This window comes from Staurois parvus, unplaced genomic scaffold (genome assembly GCF_062004578.1).
Source record: "Staurois parvus isolate SC_StPar_1 unplaced genomic scaffold, SC_StPar_1.0 ptg000155l, whole genome shotgun sequence".
Lineage (NCBI taxonomy): Eukaryota > Metazoa > Chordata > Amphibia > Anura > Ranidae > Staurois > Staurois parvus.
In genome coordinates, this window is record NW_028317951.1 from 17,256,960 (window position 1) to 17,272,874 (window position 15,915).

The window sequence follows — 15,915 nt, forward strand, 5'->3', positions numbered from 1 at the left end:
CAAAAAAGTCTGCATGAGATAAATATATTAATACATTATTTTCTCCTCAGGGAAAAAGAAATAGTGTGTTCAGAGAATGTTACACAGGAATCCAAAGGCACTGTAAGCTCACAAAACTGTGCCCTGCCATGGGATACACATTTAGAGTGGCAGCACGCAATGATATTGGGAAAAGGTTAGTTCTGTAATTTAAAAAAAACAGATTGCTTGCTATGGATTATTGTACTTTGCACATTATCATAATTTTTTGCGCAGCCTTAATAAAAATCCTAAATATTCAATTTATTAGTTAACATTTGCAGCAAAGAGACTATGTGAATGGTTGTCAAAAAATGTTAGAACTTCTTGTACTTAACAGAATTGCTGGAACATTTTTCAAGTAAGCATGCTGCAGAATTCTGTTTCCCCCCTTTTTTCAAAACATTATTACATTGTAAGCGTCTGAAGGGATCATCATAGAATGGGGCAGATTGGTTGAATTATATCTAAAGTCACAACCTTTTTTTTCATGTTGGATAGAGTAGGGGAGGATTAAAACCACAGTTTTTTTGCTTTCTGTATCTCTGTAGGGTGATTTCCCCTCCCGCTCTGTAGACTCAAAAGGATTTGAAGAGGATATCCTTCCAATGTGAGGGAAATATCCACTTAGACAGTTGTCATTGGAACAAGTGTCCCCATTGGAAGATCTACTCTATTCCTGTTGGTTTCTTTTCAAAATGTTGGATTTACCCTCACTTTCCTTCCCAGTAACACTGATGACCAGGAAAATTAGACTGGAAATTCCCTACCCATTCATTGGATCTGGAGCGGGTAGTTAGCATGTCTTCCTCCTCAGCCTCCTGTTGTTTTTGTAGTGACTAGTGAGACACGTTTTATGGTGCACATTTCAGCAATAAATAAAAACAAGACATCTCCTAGCCTGAATATTGGGCTGGAGTGAGTGAACTATTGCTGTGTGCCTGGCTGCCTCTACACTAACTTTGAAAAATAAACCTGTGGAAACCAGTGTGCTTTTGGGGGACACCACCAGGCGAAATGCATGTAGAAGCGTGATCCCATCACTTCCGCATTCATGCGACGTCACATCTGTCCCGCCGTAAGCGAGGCTTGGAACGCATGCTGGCCATCACCATTGGAAATAATACAAACACAGGCTGCATAGACTGGTGCCGGTCTCTGGGCACCAATACATGTGAGTGCATAGGATATTATATCTATCTAATTTTCAATAAATACTACACTTAGAGCAATTTAATTTATTTGGTTTATTTGAGCTGCTTATCTTGAGGAGAGCCTGGGATTGGTAATCCATCCACAATTTGTATACCCAGAGTCTTGTGATCACTCAACTGGGGGCAATCATCTTTGACCCCCTGGATCCACATCTCATATTAGGAAACCAGGAGGCCTGATCCAGGAGAGTTTGCTGCTGGTCGTCGGTATTTATGATCACAAAGCGCTATTTGACCACCTTAACCGGGGTCAATTTTTTCTGGTGAGTGAGGAATTCACTTATTGTCTGCACATGGTGAACAAGGAAATTTTTGGTCTGTGGGACTACATCTTTATGGGACTGTCACTAAATATAGACTTTTCATCTTATTGTGTCAAGGATTATTATTTGTTTTATGTTATTGCTACTTAATTTTATTTTTGTTTTATGACATATTTTAGCGCCTACCTATTCACGTATTTATTTGTTATAAGTGTTTTTACTATTTAGGGGCAGCTGTTAACATTGCCGGCTTAGTATGGGCATTATTCACTATTGTTTGATTTATTCAGCTATCTAGGCGCCAAAATATTGCTTTTTCACATAACAACAAAAACTACCTGACAGTGGTTCTAACCCCTCAGCACTCAATCTTAATCTTTAAAAAAAATTTTCCTTTTGTTATACTTTAAGGAGAAGTGACTTGTTGGTAGTATAAAAAACAGCAAATATGTACAAGCTAGTACATACACTTTCCAGCACTCTCAAGGCACAGTCAGGATTCATCTGTGTTTTCCTTTTCAGCGGCATGGCTTAATTTTTTCTCCTACCAAACTTTGATCAGCAGTTGGCCTTATGCTTTATACATGGTCAGCTGTCAGTTTTAGCAGCCTTCTTTCTCTCATCACTGTCTTTTATTCACTGGTTGACACCTCTGTTATGTTTGTGTCTCCTCCGGTGAGACTCCCCCAATGTTGCCATGGGACCTGAACTTGGTGCTTTCTGTCTTGCAAAAAACACCTCTTCTGAACATTTAGAAACTTTCTTTGCTAATCCTTTCAAAGTAAGTAACCCTTTTGGTGACCAAAGGTAGTGTCTGCTGGTCATCGTAATGAGGATATTATCCTTATTTCCCAACATACCCCTAACAAATAGTGCTGCATTGCTTGCATGTCATTAGAGCCAAGCATATTTAATTTTCTGCCACGGTCTCATTTAGTGAAACCGACTTCCATTTTGCAGTCACGAAGGGTGATAGGAGGTCACCTCAGACACTATCTAGAGATAGATTAGAAAGAGAAAATAGGAATTTTTGTACTTACCATAAAATCTTTTTATTCAGCACCAGAGCCCTAAAATAAGTAGGACACAACACCCATCCCTCTGGTTGTTCTCTCTGTGACAGCTTGTTTTGTTTATGTGCTTATTTGTGGCTAACTGCAGCCTCTAGCAGATTGAGGCTTTGGCTACCACCAAAGGCCACCACAGGCTTTGCTTTTGTTTTATATGCCTTAAGTTCTTAGGTTAGGATGGAGGGGCAAAGAGTGGTTAGACTCCCTGTTGAGTTTTCATTGCTGTCCATGTTGCTGCTGGCGCATTTCTGTATGTGTCCTTGTGACCATGATCACTTAGACAGAAAGGGATAAGAAATCCAAAATGTTTGAGTTGTCTCCAAAACCAGAAGTGAAGGAAAATCCTTCAACTGGACACATGACAAAATGTGATTTCTGTAGATCTCCTTTCATTTCCTGTTTCATCTTCAGGACAGAAAGGGGATCCAAACAGTGTGTTTAAAGTTGTAAAGTATTGGCCTTTCATTCACTTGATTGCTTGAACTCTATGCAAAAATTAAAACCCACCACACAGAAGTACATGTAATGATGAAAGATATAGCTCATCTAATAAGCAGCTGCAGGGCAAAAACATATTGTTGGAACTGTCCTGTTTAAAGAGTAAGGTCACCTTTCTCAACATGTTACATGTTACACTTCAATTTAGGGTGTAACATCCAACAGGTTGAGCATCCACCACCTCACCCCCTGATCCGCCCCCTCTCTGTGACAGCCAACGGGGACCTTCTCCCTGTACCCACTGTTACAATTTTAAAACAGTGCAGCTGTGTGTGACTCCACCCACACAGCCAAGTCACTCATTCACAGTTCTGTGAACGAATGCCTGCACGTTCCGTCAGCCATTGTGGTTGATGGCTTGTAGTCCTCAATGAACTGTGAGGGTACTGGGTGGTCCATTGAGGATTTCAGTAGCTGCCTACCCACATCAGAGGTATGGGCAGACAGTGTACTGACAATCTGAAGGAGCCTGGCATTGCACCCGCAATCTGCTTATTACAGGTGCAATGTTTTACAGGCTCCCAAGAAAAACAATAATGAATGCACATTTTTTTACCTGCAAAAAGAGTGCATTTATTATTTTTTTTAAAGGTGAACTCATCTCTTAACTGTTCACCCTGTTACTTGGACTGGATTGTTTAATTGCCTTGCTGTGCTAAATGTGAGAAGACAATACCATTGCAAATATGGGAATCAAGATTTTCTTTAAAAAAAAAACAAAAAAAAAAAAAGTTGTATGTTACAGAGGGCTTTCTCACACTAAAATGACATGAAGTTAGGGTTTCATACACGTTAGATACATTTTCCAATGTGCTAAATTTACTCTGTAAGGAAAAATATTTTTCAGCAAATCAATTCAATGTAACAAATGCAAAAAAACAAGAAAGGATTCATTTAGTAGAAATGTATTTTTACATGTAAGTAAATATTGACATGCCAGTCAAGAAAGTGCGTGCTTCTTTGATTGTTTTTTTGGGGAAAGGTGGATTTCTTTTGCTAAATGTACATTTACACATCCTAAGCTTAAATCTGTGGTAACCAACATAATTAAATAAATAGTTTACACAGCATGGAACACTACTACATCATAGTAAACATCTTGCTTATTGACGTCTCTGTCTATTCACAGCGAGTACAGCCAAGAGGTTGTGTACTACACATCAGGCAATATCCCTCAGATGCCCTCCACACCTAAATTTATTAGAGCTGGAATTACGTGGATAACGCTGCATTGGATGAGGCCAGAGGGATGTTTCCCAGAAGAAGTAATTTCATACACGTTGGAGATTCAGGAGGATACCGTACGTTTCTTGTTTTGATTGTCTCTTGTGCTAGAGAAGTGGGAATTTTTCAATGTCTTGCATTAATAAATGCTGTTCTCTATTCAGTTGTCCTATGCAGTATAAAGACATACATTTTTTTGGTGCTCTAAAGCTGTGTACCAGCACCAGGGGTGCTGTTGGAAATCACAGGGTCTTGTAAAGCCTGACACCCCCCACAAGAATATCAGAACAATATTTTTGGTAAAAATACATTAAAATAATTATCGGACACAAACACAACATAACTATCAAAATTCCTGCTAAATCTAAAAGATAAAACTGTATTGAATAAATAAAGCTCTGTGTGTGAATAAGTTCTTTAGATTCATTCACATGGGTGCTGTGGCCTGTATATTGTAAATTATTGTTTTCTTCATGTGGCTGGAGCTGTGTGTAGGCAGCCTATGTTATGCTTTGGGGATGCAGCAGCTATGTGAACACAACCGCAGGTCCTAATTTGACAATTGTGTGGGTGCAGGTTTATGGCCCCCCTCAGACAGTGTGTTTTCAGGGCTACTCACCTACGCTTGCACAGCTGTCAGATTAAGACCTGCAGCTGTGTTTGTACAGCTCCTGTGTCCTCATAGAGAAACAGACAGCTCCAGCCACACAAACAAACTGCTCATGCACACCGAATGGGCCAGAGAACTCGTATGAATGAGCCCTTTTATAAAATTATTTTAAAATGTTTTTGTTTTTACAATTTTTTAATTATTTTTGTTAACATTTTTCATTTATTTTTTTACAAGGCTGTTGGGGGCTTTGGTGAAATATCAGGGGCTTAAACTTTTGAGTTTTTGCCTCACTTTTGAGACAGAAAAAGAGGCTGTGGACATACATTTATCAATCCCTTTCTCTGTAGCCTCAGCTGCACTGGACAGTAAATGAACAGAAAGCACACTGTACAGAGGCTCCTATTTATTCACCAACTGAAGCATAATAAACACCGTTTACAGTTCCAGTAATTGCCCTCCCCACACTGCACCAGTCACTCTCCATGCCCACATCTGATTCACCCTGATGCCTTAACCTCCCTGCTGGCCCAGGCCCCATAGAGGAGGACCAGTGATACCCCCTTATCAGCAGCCCTGACCGGCAGTTCATAGCCATGAGCAGGTGAAGGAGGCTGTATTCATCTATGCCCTGCTGTTTGCACATAGTAATGAATGTGCACAGATGTCATGCCCCAAGCAGAGAAGTGTGCACTCAGGACATGACGTCTGTGCGCACACGCTACTTTAAGCAAAAAAAGCGTTGCATTGCTTCATAGAGCCATCTTTACCCATTCATGCCTATGGGCTGCTGTACACAGCTCCAGGACATCCCTAGCACCAGAAATATACAGCATCTTCATGCTGCAGGTGCAAATGTTCATGAAGCATTCATCTGGCTAGCTAATGAAAAAAAAGTAAACCCCACCTCCCTTAACACATGCCAAATATGATATTAACTAGTTCCTGTTGGTACAGCTACCAGTGCCATAATAATATTTGATAATATGGTGCATGATGTACCATGTGAAGCACCATTATGTTTTCTTGTTCACCAACAGCCTTTAACGTGTATATATTGTATGTATGATGTGTGTTAGGGAATATAAAATAAAAAAAACCAGTCAATGCAATTTTGCATAATGACTGTCTTCTAGAGGCTAGTCTTAAATCGATTCTGTACTGGGTGTGAAAGAATCTAAGGTAGAGGCTGCTGTGTATGCACCATAAGATGTCTGCAAACGTCTTCCTTGCACTTATCGCTATCAGAGCCTTCCAAAAATTGATTGCAAATTTTTGAAAGTCAAAGCTAAGCATGCCGTACCCCACCGCTGTGTGCCTGCATTAAGGTCTGGTGATTGGCCACTTACATACTGAACACTCAGTCATGAGGTGGCAGGATGGAATGTCAGGGGGTTTGGATCTCTTGTAATGGATTGAGTGGTGGAAGGTGCAATGGAAGCTATGGGCTGGCACCTTATAGTGAGTACACAACAGGTTCTGCCTTTGCATCACTACTAATAACCAAGGGCTCATCATCATCTAGAATTAGATAATGCAGTTATGTCAGTCTACCTTGAAAGCATAAGTTTAGTATAGCATTGAAGTTTGCTTTGCATGTGTACACTGTTTTCAATTGAGTTGAATAAGTGCTATATCAGGCCCTTTAATAAACCTCTCCTGTTCTCAGTCATGTTGTACTGCTGCTTGCCAGCCTTCTTCAAGCCTGCTATCCCTTACCTCTGTTTGTCCTCTCTTGCCATCTGTTCTGCTGTCTTCTGTCTTGTTACCCGTTGTCTGCTTTTTGTGCTCCCCTGTCACGTGTTTCACTGTTTGCAGCCTTCTGCAGATTTTGTGAGACTCAACAAATGCACAAGGAGAAAAAAATCGTATGCAATTAAAAGAAAAAATCCTAATGTGACATTTTGCATCCTCTGTATGTTATGCTTTTAGGACAGTGTATTTCAACCTGCATACACTGGAGAAGAATTAACATGTACTGTGAATAATCTCCAAAGAAGCACACAATACAAATTTAGGGTAAGCTGCTATTGTTTGCCAGCAGAGGGTGATATTCTGTATGTTTTCTTCTGTGCTGTAAATGTGCTAACGTTTTATGATACAAACATTGCAGAATACATTATTAACACATTTATACAGTTCTATTTGTTTCCAGTGAAAGATAAAGGAGTTCTGGGCAGTATGATTTAATTGTATCTCTACAGCAGGGGCGAACTGACCATTAGAGTACTCGGGCACATTCTGAGGGCCCAGGGTCAGTAGGGGGCCCCATGAAATGCCCCTGGTACCTTTTTTATAGGCTTTTTTTGAGTGTGGGCAAGGACACAGGGGCCCCATGATCCCCTATTGCCCGGGGGCCCCATTAGTTGTCAGTCCACCCCTGCTCTACACAGAAAGTTTTCACACAACAATATTAATTGTGTGAAAACTGTCACACAAAGTAGTGCCAAAAACAAGGTAATACTTTGTCATTCACACATGCCAGGGCAGCTTGATCTCTGTAGAAAGACCAAAACTCTCCAAAACCCATGCCAGATCTCAAGAATGCTACAAGGATTTGTGTTAGAAAAGACCAACTTCCAGATTAATAATGTTGGTACATGAGATTTCAAGTGCAACTGCTTTGCTAACTTTAAAATGCATCTAAACCCAAGAACAATCATGTAATACATTGCTGATTAGTAGCCCCTTCAATGTAATAGCTGAATTTGCTTTCTTTTATTACTTAAATCTTTATAAAATTTTCAGCAAGTACAGAAACACACACGTTGATTCTGCCAGAAATCCAGTGTCCTAATTTCCTGTGCAAATGAAATGGACTGAAACCTCAAACACTGTTGTCCGCTTTCCCAGCTATCTTTTAAGAACTGCAGAACAACCCACCATAACCATGTTATGGAATTGAGGAGAGGGAGAGGTTATCTGTAGTCATAGCACCTTTCCCGTATTTGTGGGAGAGCACCACTCCTTAATAAAAACACTACTGTTTGTGTTGTCACCCAAGAACAGGATTTGTGTTACAGTATCACCAGGTGAAAATAATGGGGAAAATTCATGGGAAAATGAAATTGATTGGAGCCACCACATCAAGGTACTAGGTTTTCTTGGGTTTAGATATACTTTAAGATGTCAATTTGATATAGCAGTATTAGCACTAGCTAAATGAGAAATAGATTTATGATTGTAAATGTCTCTTACATTACAGGTATACTTGTAAAAAGGCTGCAGCCTACTGAAATTTACCTAGGTTTCAAAGCGACTGTAAACATATCTATGCCTATATCTTATCTTACCTATATGGCTCGAAACATCCCGCCCCCCCCACCACCAGCACCACACTTCCTCGTCACAGAAATTTGATTGACAGCCAATGGCTTCCGCTGCTATCAGTCTACCTTGTGAGGAGAGAAGAGAGTCACTGCTCTCGGGCACAGCGCTGGATTGAGATTGGGCTCAGGTTTATTATAAGGTGGGAACTGGTGAAAGGGGGGGGGGGGTGATCCTGCAGCACATAATTTACTACAAAGAATACATTTAAGTAAAAATCCTTACACCTTTAGAACCACTTTAAGGGGGGTCTTTCAGGTTTGGCTGGCTTGAGAGGCACAGGGATCTATATAGAAATCATACATTTCCATGTACACGTGCGTGAGGACTTCTGCTAAGAGTTAGACATACAGGCTGCACTGCTTTTCTCATCACTATGCAATGTGATCATTGTTACAAATGTAGGCTGTGCTGAGTGCTTTATATTCAGTTTAAATTGGACTACACAGTCTACCACTTTGCCCACAAAAAAATGTGAAAGTAAATTGTACCTAAAACACTGGTTCAAATGTTGTCCTTTGGTAAAAATGTCCCTTGGGAGCCTATGGAAACAAATAAGATGCCTCTGTACTTGCTTATTAGATTTGTGGCATAGCCTGTTTTGATCCTCATTATAGTTTATCAAACCTGCTACAAAATGATGGTTTAAAGAACATTTTCTGGCTCAGTCCTCATGCACACTGGACTTTTTTACAGCTGCTGTTTTTGGCTTTTGACATTTTTTTCTAGAGCCAGTAAACCCCCCCCCCCACCCAGCATGTTATCCTATGTGTTCATGAACACATAGACTGTAATCAACGTGTTTTGGCAGGGGTGTTTTTTGGCTGGAAAAAAAACCCAGGACTAGTGGGTTTCTAGAGGAGTTTTTAGCTGTAAAAAATGCTCTAACGCTGTAAAACGCGGCAAAACGCAGTAAATTGCGGCTAACCAGTGTTTTGGAAGTTTTTTTGACGCAAAACAAATTTTTTTGGGGTAAAAGAAAGTGCTAAAAACCACAAATGCGAAAAAACTCAGCAAAACGCCGCTAAACGCTACTGCAAAAACACAAAAAACGCTAAAAAACTCACATTTTTAACATGACTTTACACAGCTAATGCTACCAGCATTATTAAAAGTGTGTATGGAGTCTTAGAATCCTGAAGTATCAAATATTATTTACATCCTGTTTCTAATATTTTAGCACAAAATTGGCACATAATAAAACACTGCAAAATAATAATATCACATAGAATAAAAAGCAATTACATGCATTTAAACCTTACAAACAGGACTTCTAGTTAAGTGCTTTTTATATATGACAAGGTCATTTATGTCAGGTAAACAACCTTGTGTCTTTAGAACTACTTTAACATACACAAAAGATATAAATCCACTTTTTGTGCACCTTCATAGATGTTATCTTTACCTACATGCTGCCTACGAAAAACCACAGGTGGTTGCAGAGACAAGACCAGTCACCCTGCAAATGGAAAGAGAGCAGCAGTGGCTGGTCTTTGTACAGGAATCTCCTGCAGAGAAAGAACATTTTACACTGGAGTAATGCACAAATCTGGAAGAAATACACAAAGCACACAAAGAGTCAAGGAAGAGTACACATGCCGTTTGTATTAGGCATTATTTGCTTATCCCTGAGTTTAGCTTTAAGTGTGTGTGTGACTACTAATGTTACTAAATTAATTAAAATTGTATTACTTTATCAATCTGCATTACAATTTTTCGATTGATATTTGAAAGTTGTGTTTCATATATTCATCCCCTGTCTTTGTTACAGCTTATTGCCTCCAATGTTGAAGGAAGTAGCAGTCCAAGTGAAGTATTGGTCTGCACGACAAGTCCAGATCGGCCGGGACCTCCTTCTCGACCTATAGTAAAGGGCACTGTCACTGCACATGGCTTTACTGTTCAGTGGGGTATGTACAGTATTTACTCAATCAAAAGATAATATTTTCTGGGTATTGAATTGTGCTCCGATAAAAAAAAGAGGTAAATGTAAAAGTTAAATGCTCAGCATACTATTTTGTAATGTATTGTATTGTATTTGCTCTAGAAATATCTTTACTCTAGTTCTGTAACAAAAAGAATAAAACTGCACAGTGATAAAGATGGATGTGGCATTTTAATAAATGTCTATAACTGCACAACATGTCTCTGGTGAAATGAATGAAATAGAGACTCATTGGTATTCAGACAGACATTGCTCTTATCATGCTCATAGATAAGACAAGCACAGTCATTTCTTAGTAGACTGACATTCTGGTTTCAAGTTTTTCTTGAACAATGCTATTCAAAAAAATGAAGCTTTAAAATAAATATGCTTTATGAAAAAAGGTTTACATTGTAAGGCATGCAATTAATCTAAGACTTGTGCTAAACTTTTGCAAACAGTTATACAGTTGTCTAAGTAGACCCTGAAGAGTAGGAGTCCATTCTGTCTGTATTTGCCTACTTTTACTGCACATTTGTTTGTTTTTGAAATGCTGGCTGCTAAATGTGCAGCAAAATTGAGGCAAATGTGAAAAAAGCATTGTGGGAATTCAGTGGAAATCCTCAGATTCACCAAGTATTAATGCCAAATATGTCTTTGAAAGCTTTTTGGTGACAGTAACATTTCTGCTGTATAGACCCAAAACTAAAAAAATGACAGATCTTGGTGATTCTCTTTTGAAGGGATGCGTTTGTTGACAAATATTGGTAACAAATCCTCTATCCGAATTGAATTATATTTCTGCATATATGGTGATTCTTGGCCAGTATAGAAAACAGTACTGCTTGCCTCTGCTGACACAATTCAGGACAGCACAAGTAGATGGTGTCTGGAAATACAACATATTAATACAATGTGCAGAATCATAGAACAGCAAGCACACTCTAAGTCTATGAACTTGAATCCTTCATCAGATTGTTTTCATAGGTGATCTTAGAAGAATACGAAAAAAATTACACGTCTTGCATGTTTCAGCTGTTCTTGAGAATTGCTGAATCTGCCATTCAGTCCTTCAATAATAGCCTGGTCTGTTGTAGTTTCCAGTATGCAATCTTATATAAAAATGCTAAACACCCCTTATGTTCCAACTGGGAAACAAGCCACTTGACTGTATTTTGGTGAATCTTTATTTCAAAGAATCACCAAAAATAACAAATATGGATTCAGACAAATGCACTTCTAATCTGCCAGTGATGCAGATGTTCGTTAAGTTAGTTTTGCAGATATCACCACTAGCAGAGCAACCACACAGTTAAAAACACCTTAATTGACACCTCCCCCCCCCCCCGCCAATAATAAAAAAATTTACGTCAATCACGTTGCAGGGTTTCCATTTTATTAGTATTAATATTATTATACAGCATTTATTTATTGCCAACAATTTTCACAGCAGTTTTACAAAATCAGGCAGACATTACAATTATCAATTGGTACAAGAGGAATCAAAGGGCCCTGCTCATTAGGGCTTGCAATCTAAGAAGGAGGGACAAGTAATATAACATAGTCTTTTTACTGTTACTATTAGCATGTTTCATATTCCTATTTTCTGCTAGATACTGTAAATGTAATTTATAACAATTTACTTTTAGTGTTCATTTTTTAAATTTCCTCTTCCGTTTAAACTTTTCTGTCTTTTTTATTTACTAATTTATCTATCAATAGTATGTTCAGGAAGAACTAAACTGCTTATCAACATCCTTCTTTCAGATGCTCCCGAGGACAATGGTGGCTCTGAAATACTGAAATACCTTTTGGAGATTTCTGAAGGGACGTTTGAAGGTGTGTTTAACTGCAGGGACTCCAATTATACTTCTAGTAACATTTTTCAGGTACAGGTAAATTGCATTTATCAAGAATAGACAAAGGACAAAGAAAAAAAGCTTTATACACTGTTGAAATATAATCTGGTACTGTGCAAAGTATGTGATAGAGTGATAGTATGTCAAAGATGTTTAAAACTACAGCTTCTTGCACTTTCTTTAGTCAAAAGGATATATTGCTAAGGCTTGACCACTGTTCTCTGGCATCAGTGATGTATTGGAACCTCGTGCTTTTTTTCCAGTAGGCACACAACCATTGGCACTCCAAAGCAGCACACTTTTGCTAGAATCACTTCTTTAAAAAAAAAAAAAAAATACTTGTTTTACTGATCCTAACCTGGTTTAAAATAGAGGAACAACACGTAAATGAGCTTAATTTCTACTAATTATGGAAAAAAAATGTATAACTAAGTCTATACTGGGAAAATTCACCTTGGGCTACAGGCCTACTGTGACTAATGGTAAATTCACATCTTCATTTAATAGTATTATTTGCACTGAACCATTTTAAAAAAGTTTATCTTCAAAATGGTAGAAAGAAATAAAATGTATAGTTACCCACAGTAACAAAGTTATGAATTTGTTTTTAGTAGTTTAAAGATGAGAATTGACATTCATGAAATCTGTTCTATACATTGTTGCTATTTGTGCAAACAATTGTATCCCAGGTATGCCTCCATACCTAAATGTTGTCTGTATGAAAAACTAAATGGGGACAAAAGCCTAGGTTACATCAAAGCCTTCCTAAAAACTTGTATACAAATCAGAAGTTATACAGCACAGAAATAAGCTGACTCTCTGGAAAAGTGTCAGAGCTCAATTATTATTCAACTATACTCCGTATTCTCTTATATTTATGTTTTACCGTCGTACAGTTAGGTACATATATATTTAGACACAGGCACAATTTTCATACGTTTGGCTCTGTATACCACCAGAATAAATTAAAATGAAACAATCCAAATTAATTTGAAGTGCAGACTTTCAGCTTTAATTCAAGGGGTTGAACATAAATATCAAGTACAAATTTTAGGAACTGCAACCATTTTTATACACAGTCCCTCCATTTTCAGGGGCTCAAATGTAATTGGACAATATAGTATAATCATAAATAAAATGTTAATTTTTAATATTTTGTTGAGAATCCTTTACTGGCAATGACTGCCTGAAGTCTGGAACCCATGGACATTACCAAAGACTGGGTTTCCTCCTTTCTGATTCTTTGCCAGGCTCTAACTGCAGCTGTCTTCGGTTGTTCTTTGTTTGTGGGTCTTTCTGCCTTTAGTTATGCCTTTAGCAAGTGAAATGCATGCTCAATTGGGTTGAGATCAGGTGATTGACTCGGCCATTGCAGAATATTCCACTTTGTTTCCTTCAAAAGCTCCTGGGTTGCTTTTGCAGTGTGTTTTGTATCATTGTCCATCTGTACTGTGAAACGCCGTCCAATCAACTTTGCTGACAGTATATCTCTAAACACTGCAGAATTCATCCGGCTGCTTCTGTCACATCATCAATAAACACCAATGACCCAGTGCCACTGGAAGTCTTGCATGCCTATGCCATCACACTGCCTCCACCATGTTTTACAGATGATGTTGTGTGCTTTGGAGGATGAGCCGTTCCAAGCCTCCTCCACACTTTTTTCTTCCCGTCATTCTGGTACAGATTACTGTTAGTTTCATCCGTCCAAAGAATGCTTTTCCAGAACTGGTCTGGCTTTTTTAGATGTTTTTTTCAACAAAGTCTAATCTGGCTTTTCTATTCTTAAGGCTTATCAATGGTTTGCACCTTGTGGTGAACCCTTTGTATTTGCTCTCGTGAAGTCTTCTCTTGATTGTAGACTTTGACAATGATACGCCCACCTCCTGGAGAGTGTCCTTTACTTGTCTGGATGTTGTGAATGGGTTTTCCTTTACCATAGAGAGGATCCTGCGATCATCACCACTGTTGTCTTCTGTGGACGTCCATGCCTTTTTATGTTGCTGAGCTCACCAGTGCTTTCTTCTTTCCTCAGAATGTACCAAACTGTTGATTTGGCCACTCCTAATGTTACTGCTATCTCTCTGATGGATTTGTTTTGTTTCTGAAACCTTAAAATGGCCTGTTTCACTTGCATGGACAGCTCCTTTGAACGCATGATGTAGGTTCACAGCAATAGATTCCAAATGTAAATACCACACTTAGAATCAACTCCAGACCTTTTACCTGCTTAATTGATGAAGAAATAACGAAGGAGTAGCCCACACCTGGCCATAAAACAGCTTTTGATTCAATTGTCAAATTACTTTTGGTCTCTTGAAAAAGGGGTGATGGCTACTCTTAAGAGCTGTAATTCCTAAACCCTTCCTCCAATTTTGATGTACATACCCTCAAATTAAACCAGAGAGTGTGCCATTTCAGCCCATATCCATTATATAGCTAAAGCTTGAATATGTTTTGGTAAATACCTGAAAAATCTAAAATTGTGCCTGTGTCCAAATATATATATAGACCTAACTGTACATAATAAAGATGTATAATTTGCAGGGTTTTTTTTTTTTTTTAGAAATGTTGGTGATTGTAAACAAAATATCAAACTCAACACATTAATTTCAAATAACTGATTTAAAACTAAATAAAATGCTTTAATCTAAAAATGTGCTGGCTTATCTGAGATCATTTAAGTTAAAGAGTTATTTGATGGGCAATGTATATTCATTTTTACTCATTAATCTAAAAGCACAGGAAAGGACAGGGTGATGTTAGGGAGCACTGCACAAACAGATGAGACACAGTATAGTCAGGATGAAATACTGAGTGATAGTCACTTCTACCAATTACACTGTTACTATTGCTAGTGCACAGCTAATGAATTCCTAGAAAAAGGTCATTAGAAGTTAAAGTCTGTTCTCTATAGAGGTTTTACTTCAAGGAAAATAAAATTAAATGTAAACTAAAGAGAGCGAAAGATGTGCTCCATCAGCTCTCTTATTAAACAGATATATGGATGTCATTATCAAATATCGTCTTACTGAAATTAATACAAGGACTGTCAACTTGTGCCTTGCTGCGTCTTGATATGCCTAGTTAGGGACCATTTAGCTACAAAAACATGCTGGGCAGTTTTAAGACATAAGTGGAGTTAGGACAAATGCTACATCAATCACCCTTCTGCCTTCTTACTTTTAAATGGCAAATGGAAAATCGTGCGCTTAGTGTAATAGCCCTTTTTTTTACAAGAATTAAAATGACTCTTATTATGAACCTTCACTGTGTGCCCTTTCCCATATTAGATCTGTTTAAAGAGTATTTCCAAGAAAAATAGCAATCCTTTGTCCAGTACAATGTAGCAGCTACATTAGCTTTATTTTTCTTGTTTCTGTCTCTTTATTTTCACCTGGCGATCCTGCCAATTGTACACTTCCTGTTGTAGGGTGACAAGGCTCAGTCACAGTACATCTGTTGAGGAGTGGCATTTTCACCCTAGGCTGCTTGCTCCTGTTTTGGACTACAGACTGGCTTGCTGACACCACATTTAGCCTTTGTCCATAGACTAAAACTCAAGAGAAAATGGCACACTGTCATCACTGGGGGATGTGCATCCACATGTAGGACACAGGGGGAATTTAGAGAAAACTGCTGGAAAAGAATTGCACAGAAAGGTAAGTATAACAATTGATTTTTAAAAAGCAACCCCCCCCCCCCAAAAAAAAGTATAGTTCTTCAGTATTAAACCCTAAGTAAGATATTTTCCTAGGCTTTAGTTATACTTTAAGTTCAGTAAGCTCCAAAATAATAAGAATCCTCTGCACTTTGTTCAGCAGGAGATCCTGGACTTGGATGGACTTGGAGGTAGGTGGATGTAAAACGGACAAAAGTCTGTTTACACTCGCCTGCCCATAGAGCTG

At 38.5% G+C, this 15,915-nt stretch overlaps 1 protein-coding gene across 1 annotated transcript in view; it reads left to right on the forward strand.

Annotated features, from left to right (window-relative positions):
• FNDC3B (fibronectin type III domain containing 3B) overlaps positions 1-15,915 on the forward strand; it is a 413,185-nt gene that overhangs the window by 301,237 nt on the left and 96,033 nt on the right. The window contains exons 12-16 of the mRNA XM_089675519.1: positions 51-175; positions 4,193-4,364; positions 6,830-6,916; positions 9,996-10,134; positions 11,916-11,987. Coding sequence (XP_089531645.1) covers positions 51-175; positions 4,193-4,364; positions 6,830-6,916; positions 9,996-10,134; positions 11,916-11,987 — 595 coding nt within the window. The remainder of the gene's footprint in view (positions 1-50; positions 176-4,192; positions 4,365-6,829; positions 6,917-9,995; positions 10,135-11,915; positions 11,988-15,915) is intronic.